The 23,487-nt window shown below is 37.2% G+C and overlaps 1 protein-coding gene across 1 annotated transcript in view; it reads right to left on the reverse strand.

Moving 5' to 3' along the window:
- The window catches only part of CEPT1 (choline/ethanolamine phosphotransferase 1), a 50,527-nt gene that overhangs the window by 16,733 nt on the left and 10,307 nt on the right, over positions 1-23,487 (reverse strand). Inside the window, exons 2-4 of the mRNA XM_042782003.1 lie at positions 15,587-15,734; positions 14,094-14,235; positions 6,163-6,247 (exon numbers count right to left, since the gene is read on the reverse strand). Of these exons, the coding sequence (XP_042637937.1) occupies positions 6,163-6,247; positions 14,094-14,235; positions 15,587-15,734 (375 nt within the window). The remainder of the gene's footprint in view (positions 1-6,162; positions 6,248-14,093; positions 14,236-15,586; positions 15,735-23,487) is intronic.

Below are 23,487 nucleotides of genomic sequence, written 5' to 3' on the forward strand. Positions count from 1 at the left end.
CAAAACACTGCATAACGTGGATGAACTTGGAGGACATTATGCTGAGTGAAATAAGTCAATCACAAAAGGACAAATATTGTATTAGTCCGTAATTGTAAAAGTCAAGGAAACGTCTATCTATGGAAGGACGTTTTCTTTGTTGGTTACCAGGGGTCAGAGGGGAGGGAACACTGTTACATAGAGATAAGTACTGATTTGGGTGAAGAGAAGGGCAATGTAGCAAATGTTAGTGATCAATACAGTGGCATTGAGGAAGGGAAAGACAGAGAGAGGTACGTGGGAGGTACAGACAACAAAGATGAACCCTTTTGCACATATAGTACGGCGTTGTCAGTGAAGGCAAACACAGGTATATGGGTGGATAGATGGGTGTACAGGCTGCACTATTAGATATGTCTATGAAGCAGGGAGTGTACCCAAGAACATGTTTAGGGTTGGCAGATAATGATCCTGTAAGTTTATGTGTATGATGTGAATTCCCAGGTGTATAGTAGAGCTGACAAGGGGCAAGGATGTAGTCCCTGCTTGGTCACAGCCAGCCACCAAGAGGGACCGAATAGTTGAACCTGTGGGCTCAGGACCATAGTCGCAGGGGACATCAAGCTCAATTGACATATCATACTACACAAAACATTGTTCCACCTCCTACTTTGGCTAGTAGCAACTGGGATCTTAAAAGCTAGCAAGCTGCCATCTAGATGCAATGATGGGTCTCTCCTCGTCCAGAGCAAAGAAGAATGAAGAAAGCCAAAAATTCATGGAAACAATTAATCCTAGTGACTGGTATACCATCCGATCTGCAGCCTACATGACTATGAGACCAGAAGAACTAGATGGTGCCCGGCTACTACTGTCAACCACTTGGAAGGGGATCCATGTAGGAGATCCTGGATAGAGACGGAGAACAATGTGGAACAAAACTCAAAATCATTTGGAGAAAAAGAAAAGGGGGGACCAGGTTTGCTGGTCCGATAGAGCCTGGTGGAACCACTGAGACTATGGTCCCTAGCAGCCCTTCAGGTCTGGAATTGAACCATGCCTGTGGCTTATAGCCACATATGTCTATTACAGGCATATCAGTTGAACATTTACTTTAAGTAGATACACTCCTTGGAGAGAACAATGATGGGAGAAGGAAGGGCTGCTTATGCACAGGGAGACAGTGCAGAGGGCAGGAGTACATGGAGGGATGGACACAGGGAAGAGGTAACTATCGGGAGGTAGTATGGGGGGAGATGTTGCATTGTGATAAATTGTGGTCAATGTCATGAGACAAAGTGTATGTGAACTGCTGTATGGGAAGTGAATTTGCTATGTAAATTTTCACCCAAATCACAATTAAAAAAAAAAAAAAGACACAAGGGATTGATGGCAGAAGAAGAATACCAGAATGATGTGGAGAAACAAAACAAAACAAAAGAAAAAAACCCACATATATATACATACATATATCTATATATATATACATACGCACACATACAGACACACGGAAAAAAAATCTCTTATGTATAACATTACACGTCCACAGCTTAAAAGTTGAACACCTTAATTGGGATATGTTGTCATATTTGCTGTGGATAATCCATAATGAGCACTCTGGTCAAACCAATGTACTGCTGGTTGTCACAGAAGAAAAAGGGAAAGGAGCAAACCAGTTATAGAGTCTAAACTCCCCCATTTTTCTGATGAGGGTGGGGAGACTATCAATGTGGCTCCAAGATCAAAATAACCTCTAACACCCACAATAAACCTCTTAGATGAATCATTCCTTACATATTAATGATCTAATGATTGAGAAGCAAAGAAGACAAGGTGAAATAAACATGAGTAATTTTAACTTCTCAACAGAACACAGAATCTCTCCAGTGCGAGTGAGGATCTCAAGGAGCCTTTACCATTGTGGAAAGGCAGCTTACAAAGCTCCCTGGTCAGAGCAATTATTACATTAACTCAAACTCACTGCCATCGAATGAGATCCAACTTGTAACGACCTATCCTTGGGTTTCCGAGGAGGTATCACTATGGTAGTAGATTGCCCAGTGTTCCCTCCCTGGAGTGGCTGGTGGGTTTGAATCGCCAGGCTTCTGGTTAGCAGTCAACTGTCTTAGACACTGTGCCACCAGAGCTCCCAACTTCTCCATTTGAAGAAGAAAATGACTTTCAAAAGTGATAAACAGCTCCAAATTATATGTTCCCTAACTGTGAGGAAACTTTCCATTTTGACAGTTTCACTTCTATTTCTCAATGTTCAGAGACACATCTAACAAATGTATTTGGTTTAAATATGACAAGACTCAGTGTTAAATGAGGGATGCAAAGAGAGTTAGCTGATATTCTGTGAGAGCTGATAAGCCTGTTAATCATCTTTCCCCAGGAATTTTTGTGTCTTTCCTCTCTAAAATCAGAAATAAAACTGTTTAATCTATTTTTCATCTACATGTGACATATCCATTTTAAAGACATATTTGTTATTAATTTGTAAACACAAATGTTTTCATTAAACTATAGATAGTAAATATAACTGTCTTGTAATTTAGGTTGGCATTAGTTTGGCTAAGAAGTTCTGTTGGTGCAATGGTTAAAGTGCTTGGCTGCTAACCAAAAGGTCAGTGGGTCTGAACCCACCAGCTGCTCTGTGGGTAAAAGATATGGAAGTCTGTTTCCATAAAGGTTACAACCTTGGAAACCCCATAGAGGCAGTTCTTTTCTGTCCTATAGGGTTGCTATGAGTCAGAACTGACTTGACAGCAACATTTTTTTTTTTTTTTTTTGTATTAGCATGATTAACAAAATACACACTATGGATGAATTCATAATGTCAAAGAAACTCTGACTTGTACAATTTGACTTCTGTGCTATTATTTTAAAAAGAAGTATTTTATTTAAAAAGTCATCCATATGAAGATGTCTTGAACCCTATAGCAACTGCTAGATAACTCAGAGTAACAAGTATTTGTAAACATATCTGGAGAAATAATGCACAACCAGAACATGGCATTCATTATACATTTTACCAGAAAAAATCAAAGGTGCAATGAGGTGCTGGACTGGAATGACGATTATCCTAGAAATTCAACATACTGCCTTCCAATATTTTACTTTTCTGCTCTTGATAAACGGCAAACGGAGCATGGCAAGCTTAATGTTAAAAAATATTAGCCACACAGCTGAACTTATTAACCATGAGTATTTTTAATTCAAGTGCTATATATAAACAGACAAGTCGAAGCCTCTATTTCTAAGGTAATCTAAATGATTAAAAACGGTATTGCCTACCACATGATCTTCAAATTACCTGAGAAGACTAAAAAGAAAAAACCCATCAAGTGACTGTGGGTAAGAGGGGAAAAATATAGCCAAGGCTAGAATAGAACAAGTCACTTAGTATAAGAGGAATTAAAAGTTAAGTCTCAAATTGAAGAAGCAGTCTATCCTCATAACTTCTGGAAAAGTAGAAGAGAATTCTCTCACATCATTTAGTAAAATCTTGCAGGTAAATAAAGGGATCATTGAGCTATTCTTCCTCTCAAACTAGCATGATCAGTTCTAGAAGAAATCTGGAAACGAATGGAGATTAGTAACAAAGGTCTTACTAACATTAATAATGATAATTAACACTATACACCAGGCACTGTAATTATAAAACTGCATTTTTAACTCCTTTAACTTTTACAAAGACGCTCTGGTGGCAAATTGCCTAAGTTATTTGGCTGCTAACCACAAGGTTGGAGGTTCAAACCCACCAACTAATCCACTTCCATAAAGATTTACTGCCTCGGAAACCCAATGGGGGTCACTATGAGTTGGAAGTAGCTAGGCAGTGAGGTTGGTTTTTTGAGTTTTAACCTTTACAACTACCCTAAAGAGACAAGGAATATTACCACTATATTATAAATGGGAAATTTGGCAGAAAGGTTAAGTCATTTTTCTTTGGGTACAGAAGCAGAAAGTACCAGTCTTGAAAAAATTAGGAGTGTTGTTTCTACACTTTCCTAAACTCTTTTGGTATTCTGCCAATCAACTGGGACATTCACCTTAAGTCTTTAACTGCTGTTGCTAAGATGTCTATACATTTCAAGATGGTGCTTTTAATATTCCAATATAATTTTACTTAAAGTGCTAGAATATATTGGCAGCAGCACCAGAAATTTAGCTAATAAATTAAATTCACTTGGAAACAAGTCAGGAAGAACAATCCTTTCTAGAGCTTCTTTTCTTCTGAATGTTTTTTTTTTTTTTTAAAAAAGGACAACTTCATGTCAACATTCAAATTTGTCAAAGCCAAGAAATACTAAAGCAAAAGAAAATCTATGCAAGTAAGCAACTTTGTGTAACTGAAGCGAGTGTGTCTGGAGAAAACAGAAGCTCTTTCAAAAACATTTTTCATAATGTCAAATCAATTCATGCCAGAACATTTTAATAGAAAGGGCTCTGTGAGGTACATTGTTATTATAGACAGACAAGATGAAAGTAAGCACTGCAAACAATATCCTGACTGTTACCTTCATTAAGAATATTGGTGGAGAAGGCCTTTCAGTGAGTATGTTGTTGTTATGAGCCGTAAAGTTGGACCCGACTCATAGCGACCCCTCCTTGGGTTTCCCAGGCAGTATCACTATGGAAGTAGATTGCCTATCTTCCTTTTGAGGAGTAGCTGGTGGGTTTGAATCACCAGCCTTCTGGTTAGCAATCAAGTTCTTTAGCCACTATGCTACCAGAGCTCCATTGGTGAGTATAATTAACAATAAAAAATAAGCTATCAAAAATTGTAAATCTACACAATGGCAGTGAACATAAAGCTATAAGTCTTTGAAGAAAGTACCAGAGGACAGGACAAAGGTGAAAGGCTGCTAAGAAATGAGTACATCTTGAACTAGATGTATTATTCTCCTTGAGGAAGGAATCCCACAAAGAATTTCGCAAACATATTGTAAATTTAGTTGAAAAATGGCTTTAGTTTTGCTCTTAAAATATATCTACAGCACTTCCCAGCATTCTCCACATTCTAAGTTTATTCTGAAAATTTGATTTAAAAAAATTAATCTCTATTAATTTGTTCCCAAAGTCTACACGACTGACATTGAATAAATGGATTTATAACTCTGCAATATACTTTTCAGAAAAAATATGTACTCTGCTACCAAGAGATACACTATTTCTATCACACTATTAAAGAAATATAAAAATATTTTAAGTTCTTTTTCTGGGAGGAGGGGCCGAGGACTCCAATCCAGGAAACTTAATGCAGACTTGTATTGCTAGAATTATCTATCAGGTTTCCGTGCATTCCCTAAACTGCCTGAACTTCAAAATAAGTTTAATTGAAGCTCTATTATTCTTGAAAATCAACCATTTCATATAAAAGTGTTAATGATTCTGGACAATCCAAATAGATTATTTCCTAATAAATCATTATGAAGTTTTTAAAGTCGTAAGGTCAAAATTATAATTCTAATGTGAGAGGAAAAGGATGTATTACTTACATTTGATACTCTATTAAGGGAGTATGTACTACTAAAAAAAAAACTGTAAAAAGAGTGTTTAGAACATGATTATTGTGACATGCAAAGCTAGGATACTTAGTTTTGAAAGCACAGCATAGAGGAAAAAACAATAAACAATGCAAACAGAAATGAGAATAAACCATAATCATTAAAAATCCAAGCAGAAAAACTAGGACTAGATTGCTTACAGGAAATGCTATGCTAAAGATGTTAAGAGAAAAAGCAGAATCTTTGCTACATTAAAAAAGAGTCCTCTCAATTTACTTATCTAAGGAAAACTGTGCTTGCTTTGTTCTGTTTCCGACATAAGAGATACCAAACACATTCTATTTTAATGGTGGAAAGGTGTTTGTTTAAAAAAGCATTACATAGAGCAAAAATGATATTGAGTATAGTAGGTATATTGGGAAGAGAATTGTTTTTAGCATCAAATCATTAGAAACATTACTTTTCAAAATTTGTTTAACAGGGTGGATTTTTATTGCCCTATAATGTTAAAAAATAATTGTTTTCTAATAAGCTGTTTGTCTGTGAAATACCACCAGGAAGACTTCTGATTTTTCATTTTTTAATTACTCTGTGCATGACAAAGGTGCTGTTTATAATTTATGGAGTTCACGCCATTGTTCACTGGCAGCATGAATATTCTAACAGTTACCGTGAAGTTCCAGAACCAAGGCCCCAGGGTTCCTGTGAGAAGCTGGCATATTATAATTATGATCTGGGACTCTGTAACATCGAATCTATGCATAGGGAAACAAACATTTCATAGTAACTTTACTCAGAGCTTTTGCTAAAGAGCCCTATTAAAACAGGTAGAAAAATCAGATTAAACGGTAGTATTTTCCTTATAAAGATGCCTAAAGAGTCAATGATACAATTTAAACAGTACTAGTATATTCAATACCCAAATCAAAAGAGTAGAAAAGTCTAAAAACTGAAACTGTAACACACTGAATACATTACTTGTAAACTGGAAGATGGAAACACTAGCACTAAAAATGCATACTCAGTAACAATTACCTGTTGTTGTTGCTGTTGTTGTTATGTGCCGTCGAGTTGGACCTGACTCATAGCGACCCCTCCTTGGGTTTCCGAGGCAGTATCACTATGGAAGTAGATTGGCCCATCTTCCTTCCGAGGAGTGGCTGGTGGGTTTGAACCGCCAGCCCTCTAGTTAGCAGTAGTGACTTAGGCACTAGCTACCAGAGCTTCCATCATTTACCTAGGAGGGCTAAATACTACTTGGCATATAATACTACTTGATAACTACTGTCTGTGACATAAACACAATGCAGGGCAACACAATACAATGCACTGCCATCAAGTCAGATCCAACTCATAGCAACCCCTACTTGGGTTTCCAAGACGGTATCACTACGGAAGTAGATTGCCCAACCTTCCTTCCGAGCAGTGACTGGTGGGTTTGATGTAGATCTTTTAAATGGCTGAATCTAATGCAGACTTCCCTGTGGATAGGAATGCTTCCCAGAATCCTCATGCTCAGTCATGTATGTTTGAAAAAATCATTAATCATATAGCACCCCACTTACTCACTGCCCCAAAACCTCACCACACTCTAAGTGGGAAAGAATCTAGTTAAGAGTGACTTTCCTTTGCATATGACTAGAGCAAATGTCAAATTGGCCTTCTCTTTGTCTTGTTTCCTGAAAAACCTCTAGCTCAGAATCTTTTCCTTCTTCCTTTCTCTTCCCTTAATTCCACACCAGCTTTATAACTTTCTAGTACATTGGATGGGAGCTCTGGTAGCATAGTGGCTAAGGAACTTGACTGCTAACCAGAAGGCTGGCGGTTCAAACCCACCAGCCACTCCTTGGAAAGAAGAGGAGGTAATCTACTTTTGTAGCGATACTGCCTCGGAAACCCAAGGAGGGGTTGCTATGAGTCGGGTCTGACTCGACGGCACATAACAACAACAACAGTACATTGGATTAGTTGATTAGTGGTAAAACTAAAGAAAACGTCCAGTTCAATCATTAGAGAAGTATAACACAGATGGTGCTAGAAAAGGGTAGCAGTATAGATGGCTTCAAATAAAAACTACGTCAATCCAAATTAACAGAGGAGCCTTGGTGGAGCAATGGTTAAGCATGTAGCTGCTAACCAAAAGGTCAGTCAAACCCACCAGTGGCTCCACAGAAGAAAAGACTGGTAATCTGCTTCCATAAAGATTTCAGCCTAGGAAACCTGATTGGGCATAGTTCTACTCTGCCTTGTAGGTTCTCTATGGGTCAGAATTTACTTGACAGCACCTAACACCAGCAACAACAATTTTACTGGATGTTATAAGAACCCAAATCGCAATCTAGGTTTTACATTAATATAAATTTGGTTTATATTATAAATTTATATTATAAATTACAAATTTGGTTGGTTGTTTTATGGATATTATCTATAACAATGAGGTAAAATTAAATGAGTGGAGCTAGGGTGCAAATGAGAGAAAAATACACACTGAAACTGGTCCCTAAAAGGAAAATGTCTGTTATTTAATAATTCATATGGTAAATCTTAATCATGTAAAAATAAGCAGATCACATATACAAGTATTAAACAGGAAACTTCATAAGAGAAAGTGGATTATTTCAACAGACACAAGTTTTAAGTACTACGAGGTCTTTAAATCATTATGTTTTTAAAAGTCATTACTTTGGTGAGAAAAAGCAGCTCTGGTGGTTCAGTGGTTAAAGCACCTGGCTGTGAACCAAAAGATCAGCAGTTTGAGGTCATCAAGTGCATGATGCGTCCACTCATCATGGGAGAAAGATGAGGCAGTTTGCTTCCATAAAGATTTACAACCTTGGAAACCCTATGAGGCGGTCTTATTCAGTTCTACATATGGTTGTTGTAAGAATCAATTTGATGGCAGTGAGTTTGAGTTTTGTTTTTTACTTTGGATAAGGAGATGAACTAAATTTGTCAGATTACCAACAGAATACATAGCATATTAACTGTTCATTTAACTATAGAAAAGAAAAAATGAGATGTTACTACAGAAGTTACTTACATAGAAATAAACTTTTGCTAGCAGGTTTTTAATGAATGTAAATGTACAATCTTAGAAGTATAAATTTAAAAATGAATAGAAGTAAAGATTAATACTCTCCCTGCTATAATTATAAGCAATAAGTACATAAGAAGTAACATCTGCAAAATCAACAGACTCGCAGACTTTATTATCTAATCCAAAATTCTTATTTTACAAATTAGGATATGAGGTCCATGAAAGTGATGGGCTTTGCCCCAGTTAATAAAGTACATACCTCATGCCCCACCCCCAAAATAAAAAAACCAAACCCACTGCAATTGAGTCGATTCCGACTCATAGAGACCCTACAGGACAGAGTAGAATTTCCAGAGCTATAAATCTTTACAGAAGCAGACTGCCTTATCTTTCTCCTGTGGAGCAGCTGGTAGGTTCGAACCACCAATCTTTTGGTGAGCAGCTGAATGCTTTAACCACTACATCACCAGTGCTCCTAAATAAGTACACAGACAAGACAATTTGGTGATAGCACTTGAAGCAACACGTAGTGGCCTGAGTTCAATTTATTATAATTTTTTTCTTTTTTCTTGAAAAGAGTAGGTTTTTTTTTTTTTTTTTCCTGGAAAGATCATTTAAATAAAAGTTCTACCTTTCACAGGCCTTTTTAAGGCCTATTTTTTGCATAAATATAGTTTTATTAAAGAGTGTTTAAGGTTTCTCTAGTACTGTAGTGGTTAAGGCATTTGGCTGCTAACCAAAAGGTTGGTGGCTCAAACCTACCAGCTGCTTTTTTCTTTTTTAAAAGAAAGGTAGGGCAATCTGCTTCTGCAAAGATTGACAGCCTTGGAAACTCAATGGGGGTCTCTATGAGTTAGAATTGACTCTATGGCAGTGAGTTTGGTTTGTTTTTTTTGGTTAAGGTTTCTAAGCATTTAATTTATAAAAAATGGTTTTATATATACATCTAAAGTTGTGTTTTTAAAAATACCGAGAAATAGAGGGTTTAGCCCTTAAGAGAAAAATTGTGCAAACTTTTCCATTTAGTATAATTCATAAATATTTTAAAGAGTGTTTTATAAATGTTTACCAATGAGCTCCAGTCTATAATTCTTATCTTCTCCTACTGACCTAATCATTTTATGAAATTCTAGTTTCTAACTTGATTTCCTTCCACTGTCTCATATTCAAGCTAATAAAAATCCTAAAGGGCTAAGCTGGATCTGGAAGAATCGCAGTACTCATCTCTGGCAGATCTCTCTACCTGGTCACTCAAGAGCACTGTTAGGATATGGGTCTGTTTAGATGTGACAGCTACTAGCATTCTGTGTGCAAGGTAGTTTTTACTTGTGATCAGAGCAAAGTGTTAGAGGATATAACTCAGAATTTCAGGGAGGTGGATAAAAAGCATATTTACTATCTTACAAGGCTAGATTTCTACTTTGAATACAAATATTTAGTTATGAAAGTTACTGTGCCTATTTTTTCCCAATATATTACAACAAACATTAGCAACTAAAAACAGTTATATAAAAAAGACTAAGGAGATGAACTGAAAAAGCTCTTATTTGGCAAACACTCTATATTTTAAGGTTGTCAGAAAAGGCCCTGGTGGTTCAGTGGTAGAATTCTTGCCTTCCATGCAGGATTTGATTCTCAGCCAATGTATCTCAAGTACAGCTGCTACCCCTCTGTCAGTGGGGGCCTGTGTGTTGCTACATGCTGAACAAGTTTCAGCAGAGCTTCCAGACTAAGACAGAGCAGGAATAAAGGTCTGGTGATCTAATTCCAAAAATCAGCCAATGAAAACCCTGTGGATCACAACAGTCCAATCTACAACCAATCACGGGGATGGTGAGGGACCGGCCAGCATTCTCTTACGCATGGGTTACCAAGACTCGAGGGCTGACTCAATGGCAGCTAACAAAAACAAAAATGGTGTAACAACTTGAATTTATTTATGTATAAAAGAGAAATATCTATGTATTTTTCACTCGTGTGTAAGCCTATCAAAATAAAACAATTCAAATTCAAATAAAAAGTTTAAAATAAGATTCCTAATGTACCTAACGCTGCTTTCAATGTCCTCCATGGAGTAGGAAAAAACAAAGGAGTTTTTAAAATTTGTTTAGTCAAACAATATTTGAAAGTTGAACTTGTTCTTTCCTAATTAAGCAAAATAAAATTTGGACTTCCTCCTTCACACATACAAACCTGATTTCAATATGTACCCTATTACACATTTGCCTAGTCTATTTGCTCTTGAAAAAGGGCAATTTAAAGATGTCTATAGAGATATCTACATAATGCATTCTATATGACTCCACTGCACTGACATTTTGATAATTTTCTCCTTAAATGTGTATCATTAGCAGCATATTTCTATGATTACTGGAGCCTATTATTTATTTGGGAGCCCTGGTAGCACAGTGGCTAAGACACTTGCCTGCTAACCAGACAGCTGGCGGTTCAAACCCACCAGCCACTCCTTGGAAGGAAGGTTGGGCAATCCTACTTCCGTAGTGATACTGCCTCGGAAACCCAAGGAGGGGTTGCTATGAGTCGGGTTTGACTCGATGGCACACAACAACAAACAACAACATTATTTATTTATTTTATTTTTAAAAAATAAATACTGCTTTAATGTAATGCAGTATTTCAAAAAACGTTATACAATTTCCCAAATTAAAACCAACTCCCTATAATACTAATATTTAATTTAAATTTAGATGTTAAATTTATACTAGCTTCAATATTTCTAGATTTTTTTCCCTAAATATTATAACGAAGCATACCAATTTCAGTTGAAGAGTGTTTTTCATAGCTAGTCCCTCTACCTGTTATCCTAGAATTCCTGTGGTCCTGCATCTTCAGCAATCAGATAATAGTCTCTTTTTCAGGTATCTGCAATCTCTTCTCCACTGGATTTCTCCTATTTAAAATACAAAAAGCCTGCTTCCTTTGAATTCATGTTCTTCCTCCTAACCTGTACTATCTATCTCTATTTATTTACTCCCCATTCATAATATGGCTCTACTCTACCACTATACAGAAACTACGCTGGATGGCCTTATACTGCCAAATCTAATGTACACTTTTCTATCTTCATTTTGAGCCTTGGCAGCATTTAGAATTGTTTTGTGAAATTCCTTCCTTTCTTGGCTTTTTAACCGGTGTATTTATGGGCTACTTTCTAGGCTTGCTCTCTAAGTTTTCTGCTATTTTCACTCTATCTGAATGCCTGAAACCCCTCACATACGCATCCTAAATAGATCTCTCCCTTCAAATAGGTGCCTCTTCCTGTAGTGCCTTTCTCCCTCCACCTGCTAACCAACCACCCAACCCTGAAAACTGGGAGTCATTTCAGACTCTGCCCTCTTATTCATTCCCTACATGCAAATATAGACTATGTCCTATAGTTTTTCTCTTATATCTCTCATCAACTTGTCTCTTTCTTCCCAATAATACTGTCACTGTTTAGTTCCACCTCTATCACTCTTCACCTTAATTACAGTAATGCTTCCCATTAGGTCTTCCTGCCTCTGTCAAAGCCATAATATTCCATAATGTTACCAAACTATTTCAAAAAGGTATTTTTGTCATTTCTTTTCTTTAGGTCCTGCAAAGATTCCCCACAGAATCAGGATAAAAGCCCAAATTTCTTGGCAGAGCATAGTAGATCTGGATCTTCCTGGTTTTTTCTCCTGTCACTCCTCTACAGGCATCTTATGATGCAACCATATGGAACTGCTTGCAGTTCTCCAAACACATAGCTCATCAATGGAAACACACCACGAGGAAAATTCTAAGACTGGCAAATAAACACTTTTTCCCTGCTTCCATGGTTTCATGCTCTCTCCTTCCATCACTTCTCACCAATATGACTGGTGTTGCTTTATTTGAAAGAAAAAGAGAATGAATTAGGGCTGGATAATGAATAAACTTTCAAAATAAGGACTTGAAATTTAACTGGTAAGAAAATAACCAATGAAATATGAACTATGTGAAATTCAGATATGACAAATCCTACCATTTTGAAAACAGCAACATCATCAAAAATTGAAACTAAAGGAGGGCAAACCAGATGATCTTAAAAGTCTATCCTTAGAAATCTATTACATTTTGTGGTTTTACCTAGTATAGAAAAAGACTATAAAATTGAGGGAAAAAAATCTGCACATATTTTCAATTACTTTTTTTTTGTAGCAGAAATCTTCAATATTTTCTGAGCATTGATCATTTTAAAAACTACTGATGAAGGCATGTTGTTGTTGTTATGTGCCCTCAAGTCGGACCCAACCCCTCCTTGGGTTTCCGAGAAAGTATCACTATGGAAGTAGATTGCCCCATCTTCCTTCTGAGGAGTGGCTGGTGGGTTTGAACCGCCAGCCTTCTGGTTAGCAGTCAAGTGCCTTCGGCACTATGCTACCAGAGCTCCTGATGAAGGCATAGACATATACATAGTTTTCAAATGGACACTCACATCCACTACTGTCTCTAATGAGAATACCACATTGAGATGTGCCTTAAACACATTCTCTAAACCCTTACTTTGAGAGTATTCTAAGATGTGTCTTTTAAACAGTTAACGTTCAAAAGTATTAACAATTGTTCAGTTACTGCTATAAGAATTTAAAGTCTATTTAAACAAGTGTAGCCAAAGTCAGCTGCACTGAACTTATAGTGAACAAATGAATTTCTATGCATTCTACTTTTCCAAAAGGCCTATAAAACTAAGTTTACTAGAGATCCAAGATTAAAAATGCTATTAATGATTCATTGCAATTGGAGACTAGGTTAAGATGTACTGCCTGTCATTTGCCAATAGAGAGTCCCATTTTCAAATTTCATGAAGTAGACATTTTCTCAAGTCTTTTCTCTTTGAACCCTATGCCATTAAAATAAAAGAGAGAGAATAACTTGAGCAGTATAAATAGGATCTGTGATACTAAATTAAATTCTGGTTGGTGAATGCCATCTTTAACCTTGCTCCAAGACTGGTTTACTAATAAATATTTATGGGAAGGTAGGAACTGTTCAAAGAAATGAGTCTATATTTCATTTCTGAAACTCTCAGGCATTTCATTGGCAATAATCATCGATGTGGTATGCACAATCAACTGAACTACTAAGGGCTTACATTTTCTTCTTTAGATTAATAAATAAAATCATGTGAAAAGGATAAAACCTGGAGTAGGCCATGATATTTAAAAATGAGAATTGTTCTTTCTTAGAAACTATCTTATCTTTCCTGAAAATGCATTTTTATATGTCAAAATAAAACAGGGAATTAGGGTGAATGACAATAGGGGAAAAAAGTGAATTTTACTGTGAGAGAGACAAATGAAGATGAGTGAGGAGGGGCTACAGCTTTTCAGGTTGCTTTAAAAAATACTGGTTGGAAGGTTCTGATGTTACCTTTTAAAAGGTATGACAGAAGGACATATGGCAAAAGATCATAATGAGTTTAATTTTATTTATTAAACTAATTTAGTAATTTGATCAAATCTTAATACTTAAATACCTACAAGCAACATTCTCCATATTAGAATGAGAAAACAAAAACATCATTAGGTGTTACTTACATTCCAAATCTCAATGTTCCAGAAACATATGTTTGCCAATGTGCACAATAGAACATGAACGTCCCAGCAAAACAACAAAAAAACATCCAATCAGGGTTTGTCCCCAGCTGCACTGCAATGCAAGTTCCAAGAACCACAAAAACTGCAGAAGAAAGATCACAATGAAACTGAACAATTGGAATTGCAAACCTTAACTGAGCTGGAAATGTAGTTAGATGAGGCAAAGAAGAAATTTGCTGTGAATGTACTATCTGCCCTCAGTTATATATGATAACAGGAAAGTTAGATATAAACCTGACATTAAATTTTTACCCCATAATTTTATTTTTCCACTAAACCATTTATTTAGTAGAACCAAAGCTCTTGAAAGAAACTAAAATATTTTAGCATTTTTGGGAGTATTTTCTAAATTTGGTAATAATGGTAATAATGAGCTGTAAAAATTAAAAGGCAGAGAGCCAGAAGGAAACAAAAACAAAGGGCATGAGTAATCCATAAAGGGACCTATTTGCTTCAGGTTGATAGCTGTTGTTTCTTAATTTAGCTGAAAACAATTGGTAACATAGAAAAAAACTTACTATAAAAGTTTGAAACTAAAACTTTGTGCAAATATGACTCCAACTAAAATAAAAATAGGGTACCTGTCATTCTACCTAGTTAAATTACAATACCTTTCAAGATACCACACTAGCTTTTACTTAGTGGAAGTTTTGAGCTTTTCTTGACTTGAGTCAGAGCTTACCTGCTTCTCCTTACTGCTGTTTGGATATTGAGACAATGATTTTAACATGTACCTGCATCTGCAAACCTCAGTTCGGGAGGTAAAACTATCAAGGGGTTTTGTGTCTTTCTCTCCGAACATTTTAAAGGACATGTCAAATGATAAGAAACCAAATGAAAAACCAAATTAAATATAATGGGGGAAGTCCCTGTCATGAATACTAGTTAGAAACTACCATTTTGTTTCTCTCTTTTTTTTCCCCTCTAAAATATATTAAAATATTATTTTAAATACTTGCCAAATAGTGCAAATAAAGACATATTACTTAATTACAGTAACTCATCTATTGCCAGCACTTTCGCATATTTTTTTCCAAGCACATTATTAAAGTTATAACCAATCTTTGTAACACAATTTTAAATGCCTACAACATATTTATTTAAATGTAAAGACCACAAATTATATAACTAGTCTCCCACTGTTGTACTGTCATATACTGTATGACGACAATCATGCTCTAAGTTTTTGAAAACAGATGATAAAACAGTATTTAGCATTAAAAATAACTTAAACAAAAATGAACTTAATTCCTAAATTTCCTGTCAATAATGAACAGTTATCAGATTCAGTCTTCTGAAAATGATAAAATTTAATAAAAATCACTTATTCTGATACCTACTACACCACCACAAACTTCTTATTTACTCTAACATTGTTTATCACATTGCTTTCATCAATGTTAATAATCATTAACATTAAAAATCAACAGTACCTGTAGACAGTGAATCACAACCATGATCAAAAAGTTCTCCCAAAGGAGAGCTACTATTGGTTCTTCTGGCTTGTTTCCCATCGATAGCATCCAAAGACTGGTAAATGAAAAGGCCACATGCACAAGCAATATATGCCCACAGAGGTGCCTGTCAAATAAAATAAGAAAGCAAGAGATTAAAACATATTAGCTACTGTGTCTAATTAACATATTTTTACTTGCAGATATTTTATCTTCATTCTCCAGTGAAATATGCTGGTGGGAAAGCTATGCAAAAAAAAAGATCCAAGTGCTAAATAATGAAGAATTTTTTGAAACAATTAGAATTGTAAGAGAATTAAATTTTCTGCCTTGTGGGGCACTCAAGTAGATGCAGAATAAGTAACTCACAGGGATATTACAGAATCCCCATGAGAGTTCAGTCCAGGAAACTTCTATAAAGTTCCTCTAAACATTTAGATTTAAATTAATTAATGAATAACCTAGCAAAGTATTTCCCAAATTGAATCTTTCAGGCTGTTTACAGGTATTACATGGAAAGAAAAAAAAAAAAAAAAATCCAGGCTAAACTCCTACAGGAAACAATGGGTTAAACAATGTTAAACATATTCTTCTAATGCAGGATTTATTCCAGTCATTAGTATTGCTAATATATATTGTGTCTCTCCAAAAAGGGGGACACAATATGCTACCAAATTTCCCAAATTTATTGCCATTTCCCAACATACATGGAAGATATTTTTATCTATTTATTTCATTACTTTACTGAATTTTTGGTGAAAGTCTACACAGCAAGTTAGGTTCCCATTTGGCAATTTCCACATAAATTGTTTGGTAACACCAGTCACATTTATCACAATCTGTCAACATTATCTTTGTGTTCTGTTTGCTCCATTTCCAGTTTCCCTGCCTCCTTTATCTTTTTCATCTTTTGCTTCTGAGTGTTGACCTTTAGGTCTCATAATGATGGTTTTTAACTCAAGCACTGATCATTATGGGTACTATCCCTTATTTTGTGTCTTACTACTATTTCGTTAAAGGGTAATGTCAGGGGATAGGGTCAGTTCTAGATTGACAGAATGTCTTAGCGTGATAGTCTCAGGGAGTCCTCTGTTCTCTACTGTCCAGTTTGTCTGGTTTTTTTTTTTTCTAAATGAGAATACGAGTTCTGCTCCATACTGTTCTCCCATTCTATGTGGGACCATCTATACACACTCCTCACTTACTGTTGTCGTTAGGTTCCAAAGACCAGTATTATGTACAAATGGAGATAACACAGATCACAAAACGGAGGATGACTGCATCACTACTTAACTGCCAGACTGTATCATTATATAACTGTCAAACCACTGGGAATCTTGGCCAGCCAAGTTAATACATAACCTTAACCATTATAGTCTGCATACTCTTGCCTTGTACCTCACCGACGGTTACTGCTAGACATAGATCGTTAATGTGCAAAATAAAGAGTTTTTTTTTTTTTTTACTATGGTCATAAATGGGAGCACAAGTGGCATAGTACCAATGGGATGTAACTGCTAACCAGAAGGCTGGCGGTTTAAACCCACCAGCCACTCCTCGGAGGGAAAGTTGGGCAATCTACTTCCGTAGTGATACTGCCTTGGAAACCCAATAAGGGATCACTATGAGTTGGATCCAACTCGACGGCAATGAGTGAGTGAGCGTGAATGGTCATAAATGTGAAATATTAGATAAAGTAGTCAATAAGTGAAGAGTAGGTGTATTGTGGCCAGAACAGTCAGCTATGGTAGCTGGGCACCATCTAGTTCTTATTATCTCAGAGTAGATGAGTTGTGGCTTGGGTAGACTTGCTTCTTCTCTGAGCTTCCAACTATTTTTTTTTTTACTGTTTTGCTTCTGCCCAAATACAACCTACAGTTGACTACAGATGACTGCTCACAAACTTTTAAGACTTCAGATGCTACTTACTTCACTGGGATGAAGATCATGATCTTTGTGAACTGTTATGCCAACTGACTGAGTTGTCCTATGAGACCATGGATGGGATGGATGAATTTCTAAATACTTTATTATACAGAAAACCACTCTAGGAAATGATGATCTAGTACATAAATTGCTTAGAACATAATTGTTCAAATATTTATGGTCATATTTTCAATGAATAGTTTCTCTTTTCCTGGCTAGAAATTAAACCACTGGTACTGACTTTAAATGCTGTGCATTAAAAAAGGAGAGCTTCTATTTAGTTTGCTATCTTTAAGAGTGTAGAAGAGTATTTTGTATAACTTTTCATAGTTTCTATGTTCAGATCTGAAGAAAATTTTACAAAAAAAGGTGTGTTACCAGATACCGGTTATCAAGTTAAAACTGTATTAAACTCTCAGAGTTGTAAATTAAAACTACTCAGGCCTGCAAATAATATTTAGTATGTCTGTACTGTACCTATATGGTTCTTTCAATAGGAAGGGGCTTCTCTGATAGAGATCTATTTTGTTCTCAGCTATTAAAAGGCAAGGATCCTCTCTTGAACATTTTTAAATCCCATAATTTAGGACACTGAGGCTATTAAAAGGACTATAGTATGTACCTCTTGAAGGAGCTCTGGTAGCACACTGGATACAGCACTTGACTGCTAACCAGAAGGTCAGTGGTTCAAACTTAGCAGGTGCTCTGCAGAGGGAAGATGGGGGTGATCTTCTATAAAGGTTTATAGACCTGGAAACCCAATGGGGATCACTATGAGTCCAAATTGATTTAGTGGCAGTGGGTTTGGTTTTTTTTATATACCTCTTGTAAGCCAGAGGTCCTGCATGGTGTAAATGGTTAACATGCATGGCTAATAACTTAAAGGAGTCCACCCACAGATGCCGTGGATGAAAGGCCTGGGGATCTACTTCCAAAAAAATCAGTCTAAGGAACACAATTCTCCTCTGATACAACACAGGGTTGCCATGAGTCAGAGTTGTCAAATGACAACTGGAAGACTGGAAAGCTAGAGTTACAAATCCTGAAAGTGCTAACCAGGGTTACATAACCAAACTTTACACGGTAGCACACTTGACTGGGTAATTAATCCTGTGGGACTAAAGATGGGACTAACAATCTCATCTTCTGGACTTTGGATCTACTGCTTCTTAACGGAATCCAGTAATTCTGTGTTGTCCTATAGAGTAGCCATTAGTCATATGCGTCTATTTAAATTATTAAAATGAATAAAATTAAAAATTCAGTTCTTCAGAACCACATATCAAGTGTGCAATAGCTACATGTGGCTATAGCTACCATATCGGATCATACAGACAGAGAACACTGCTATCATCAGAGAAAGTTGTATTAAACAGCACTGCTGTAATGGACTAGACAAGCTAGGGACTTCTTACATTGTCAACTTAGGATTTTAATAGGCAAAGTGTTAGTCCAGAACAGAGACAGCTTTAATTAGTAGTATATATACAATCCTAGAGAACAGGAAGAGAATTATATATTTGAATAGAGAGTAAAGCCTTCTTGTGTTCTTTGAATTTTTCCTTCTTCCTGTGCAACTGTAGAATACCACACTAACATTATATGTTTGTTCCTTCTTCCCATTATTTCATAACTCTCAAAGGTGTGTCAAGGAGCAAGCCTTCTAATTCAAAAATAAGTATGGTCTTATCTGGGTTAAGAGCCTGGGAGAGACATTAAATGAATGAATGAACTCATCAGTCAGGAAATCATTACACCCTGATAGGTAGGTGGGAAAGAACTGGCATAAGCAAACAATCATATTATAATATATGGCAATTAAACACCTTGCAAAATCTTCAATGAATCAACTTGGATGAAAGATTCTAAGAAACGTGGTTTTACTAAGCTTTTGAAACAGAACTGAGGGGTTTACATGCATATATACATATGCTGATGCAGGAGTGATTTTTAAGCCCCTAGCAGAATACATGGGAGCTCTAGTGGCGTAGTGCCTAAGGCACCTGACTGCTAACCAGAAGGATGGCGGTTCAAATCCACCAGCCACTCCTCGGAAGGAAGACTAGGAGATCTACTTCAAACAGAACAAAGGGATACTGCATGGTTTAAAATCAGGAAGGGAGTGCATCAGGGTTGTATCCTTTCACCATACTTATTCAAACTGTGTGCTAAGTGTGGTAGTTCAGTTTGTATGTCAACTTGGCTGGGCCTGGTTAAGTGGTTGGGCAGCTGGTGGTAGTTATTCCCAAGGATGAGACTGGCAATCAACTCTATGGTAGGATCTACCACAAGCAGCTGAGTAGCTGCCTTTGGGATATGGTCTGCTTCCTGTATATAAGGAGAAGCCTTGGGGATAGTAGCTAGCTTATGGCACCTTGAACCCTGCATGTAGCCATGTCATTGTTCAGCAGCCTGACATGCTGTGTCAACCTGGGGACTTACAATGAATTTGAATTAATGGCCTGCCATGTGGTTTGGTAACATCGGGACTATGCCTTTTTACTTGTCAACCTTGGGCTTGGAAGCCTCAGCAGCCAGCAGCTGTCTGAGTGAAGAAAAGCCTCTAGCTTCAGTGGGCCGGGAGCTGGAGGCAGAGCTGAAGCCTAAGGCTGAGAGGCTTTCACCTAGCCCCTAGAGCCTGGCACATTGAACTTGGACTTAAAGCCTCCAAACTGTAAGAGAATAAACTCCTGTTTTTAAGGCCATCACATTTGTGGTATATTCTTGTCAGAGCACTACTAGGTAACCAGAACACTGAGCAAATAATCTGAGAAGCTGGACTATATGAAGAAGAATGTGGCATCAAGATAAAAGGAAGACTCATTAACAACCTGTGATACGCAGATGACACAACTTAAAATATTCAAAGTACCATGGACTGCCAAAAGGACTAACAATCTGTCCCAGAAGAAGTGCAGTCAGAATGCTCCTTGGAAGTGGGAACGGCCAGACTTCCTATTACCTACTTTGGTCATGTTTTCAGATGGGACCATTGCCTGGAGAAGGATATCATGGTTGGTAAAGTGGAGGGCCAACAGAAAAAGGAGAAGGCCCTCAGCAAGAAGGAGTGACACAGTGGCTACAACGATGGGATCAGGTATAGCAAGGATTGTGAGGCTGGCACAGGACCTGGCAGTGTTTCGTTTTGTTGTCCATAGGGTTGCTATTAGGCAGAGATGAGTTGACAGCACCTAACAACAACAACAGGAGCAATTGATGGTCTGTTATGCAATTGGCACCTGACCTTCTTCTGACTGATGATAATGAACTTCTCCATCATCTTTCCACACATAGAGTAGGTTTGACCCCTGTGTACTCCCTCTGGTGAGGTCCACATGCATACTCACTGTTTATGTTGTTGAAAAAAATATATTTGCAATGAAAAAGGTGTTGGTCTTGCAAAATTCTATCACATGATCTTGGATGTCATTTCTATTGCCAAGACCATATTTATCAGCTACCAATTGTTTTTCTTTGTTTCCAACTTTCACATCTCACTTAACAGTAATTATCGCTGCATCTTGATTGCATGTTCAATCAACTTCAGACTAAAGAAGTTAGGAAAAGTCTTCAATTTCTGCATCTTTGGCATTAGTAGTTAGCGCATAAATTAAACTGTCACATTAACTGGTTTTCCTTGTAGAAGTGTGGATATTATCCTATCAGTACTCACTGCTGTCGAGTCAATTTGACTCAAAGAGACCCCTCCTTGGGTTTCTGATGCATTATCTCTATGGAAGTAGATTGCCCAATCTTTCTTCTGAGGAGTGGCTGATAGGTTTGAACTTCCACCCTTCTGGTTAGCAGTCAAATGGTTTAGGCAATGGCAATGTTGAATTTCAGGATAGATCTCTAAATGTTCTTTTTGATCATCAATATGACACCCTTCCTCTTCAATCTGTCATGCTGGCATAATAGATTATATGATTGTCCAATTCAGAATGGCTAATACTAGTCCATTCAACTAATATTGATATTTATATGTTTCTTTTGATTTTTTACAACTTCCAATTTTCCTAGATTCATACTTCCAACATTTCAAGTTCCAATTATTAATGGATGCTTTTACCTATTTCTTCTCATTTTGAGTCATGCCAATTAGCAAATGGAGGTTCTAAAAGCTTTACTCCATCCATGTCACTAAGGTTGACTCCAATTTGAAGAGGCAGATCTTCCCCAGTCATATTTTGAGTGCCTTCCAACCTAAGGGGCTCATCTTTTTTTTTTTTAAATTTTTTATTTTAAGAGTTTGTTTTACATTCAACATTACGTGTACATTTAGTTTCACTCTTCATTTACCATGTCCAACCCTAACCCAGTCTCCTCCTCTCCTTGCCCCGTCACCCTCCCCCCATTCTCCTCACAGTTATGCACTCCAGTTTGTCCTGCATTTCCTCCATGTGAATGTTGCCCCTCTGGTGCCCCATGGTCAATTGCTCCAAGGGATGTATTTCTATAGAGTATGTGGGTGTGTCACCCTGGGTTGAGTGGTCTGCGTGTACATCTTGTTTACTACAGGGCTGAGAGCCAGCCCTTGGGAGTGAGTTTTATTCCAGGCTCAGAATGCATCCCAGGACCATAGTATTGGGGATCTCACCAGACACCATCAGACGAGTAATTCTGGTCATTATTGAGTTTTTGGATTTTGTTCCATGTTTTTCCTCCCATTCTATCCAAGATCTCCAGATATGATCCTTTTCTGAGTGATTGGCACTGGTAGCTGGGCACCATCTAGTTCTTCTGGTCTCGAGGGCCATCGTGTCCTAGGGCTGACTGCTTCCAAATGCCCTTGTTAGTGTTTTTTTTTTTTTTTTTTTGCACTCTTCTTTGCTTCTGATGATAGGAGACCATCAGCTGCATCTTAGATGGCTGCTTGAAAGCTTTTAAGACTCCAGTTACTATTCACCAATGTAGCGTGAGGAACAAGGCTTTTATGTATTTTGTTGTGCCAATTGAGTCTGGTGTCCCCCAGACTATGGTCCTGACACAGTAGATCTGTTGGATGTCTCTCCGACAGTGTCTGGGTATCTGTGAGGGATTATTCTATGTCTGTCTTCTGTTGTTTCTGTAAGGATTGCAGGTATTTCGTATCACTGGTATCCATGCAAGATTAGCCTCCGCTGAATCTATCCTTGGTCTAGAGTATACTCCTGTTCACTGGCCCCCATCTGATCTTCTCAGGTGTTCATGTGTTTATCTGTAGCCTGGTGTTTGGTGTTAATGGTAATGCAGCATTCTGGGTACACTGGTTGGTGTTAGCATCTGTTGTCTATCTCCTATGTGCACAATTCAGTGTCCTCCTTTTCCTAATGTTATCAAGGTGGTCACAGACTCTTTCCATACATCCCTCCCCTTACCCACATCAGTGTGTGGGCCTCAACTAGCCCGGAATTAATCTCACCCCGGTAACCTACCAAGTGAATTCCCTTTGCAAGCAAACCTTCTTTGTCTTTTTACAGTAATGGGCTCAAACAGTATCTGTCCTTCTATGATTGACTTATTTCGCTCAGTGTAATGTCCTCTAGGCTCATCCACATTGCGAGTTGATTTGTATACCCCTCACTTTCTTTAATGTAGCATAGTATTCCATTGTGTGCATGTACCATAATTTGATTATCCACTCATCCGTTGATGGGCATTTAGGTCGTTTCCATCTCTTTGCAATAGAGAATTGTGCTGCGATGAACATAGGTGTACATATGTCTGCTCATGCATGGTCTCTCACCTCTTTAGGATATATTCCTAGTAATGGAATTGCTGGGTCAAACGGTATTTCTATTTTCAGTTTTTTAAGGAAACGCTAAGGGGCTCTGCTGCTATTAATAAGGTTTTTGCTGGACAATTTTTTTTTTTTTTTAATTTAATTTTTTTATTGTGATTTGGGTGAAAATTTACAGAGCAAATTCACTTTCCATACAACAGTTCACATACACTTTGTCTCATGACATTGACTC

Source organism: Orycteropus afer, unplaced genomic scaffold, assembly GCF_000298275.1.
Source record: "Orycteropus afer afer isolate SDZICR_OR568_19922 unplaced genomic scaffold, OryAfe1.0 scaffold00010, whole genome shotgun sequence".
NCBI classification, from domain to species: Eukaryota; Metazoa; Chordata; class Mammalia; order Tubulidentata; family Orycteropodidae; genus Orycteropus; species Orycteropus afer.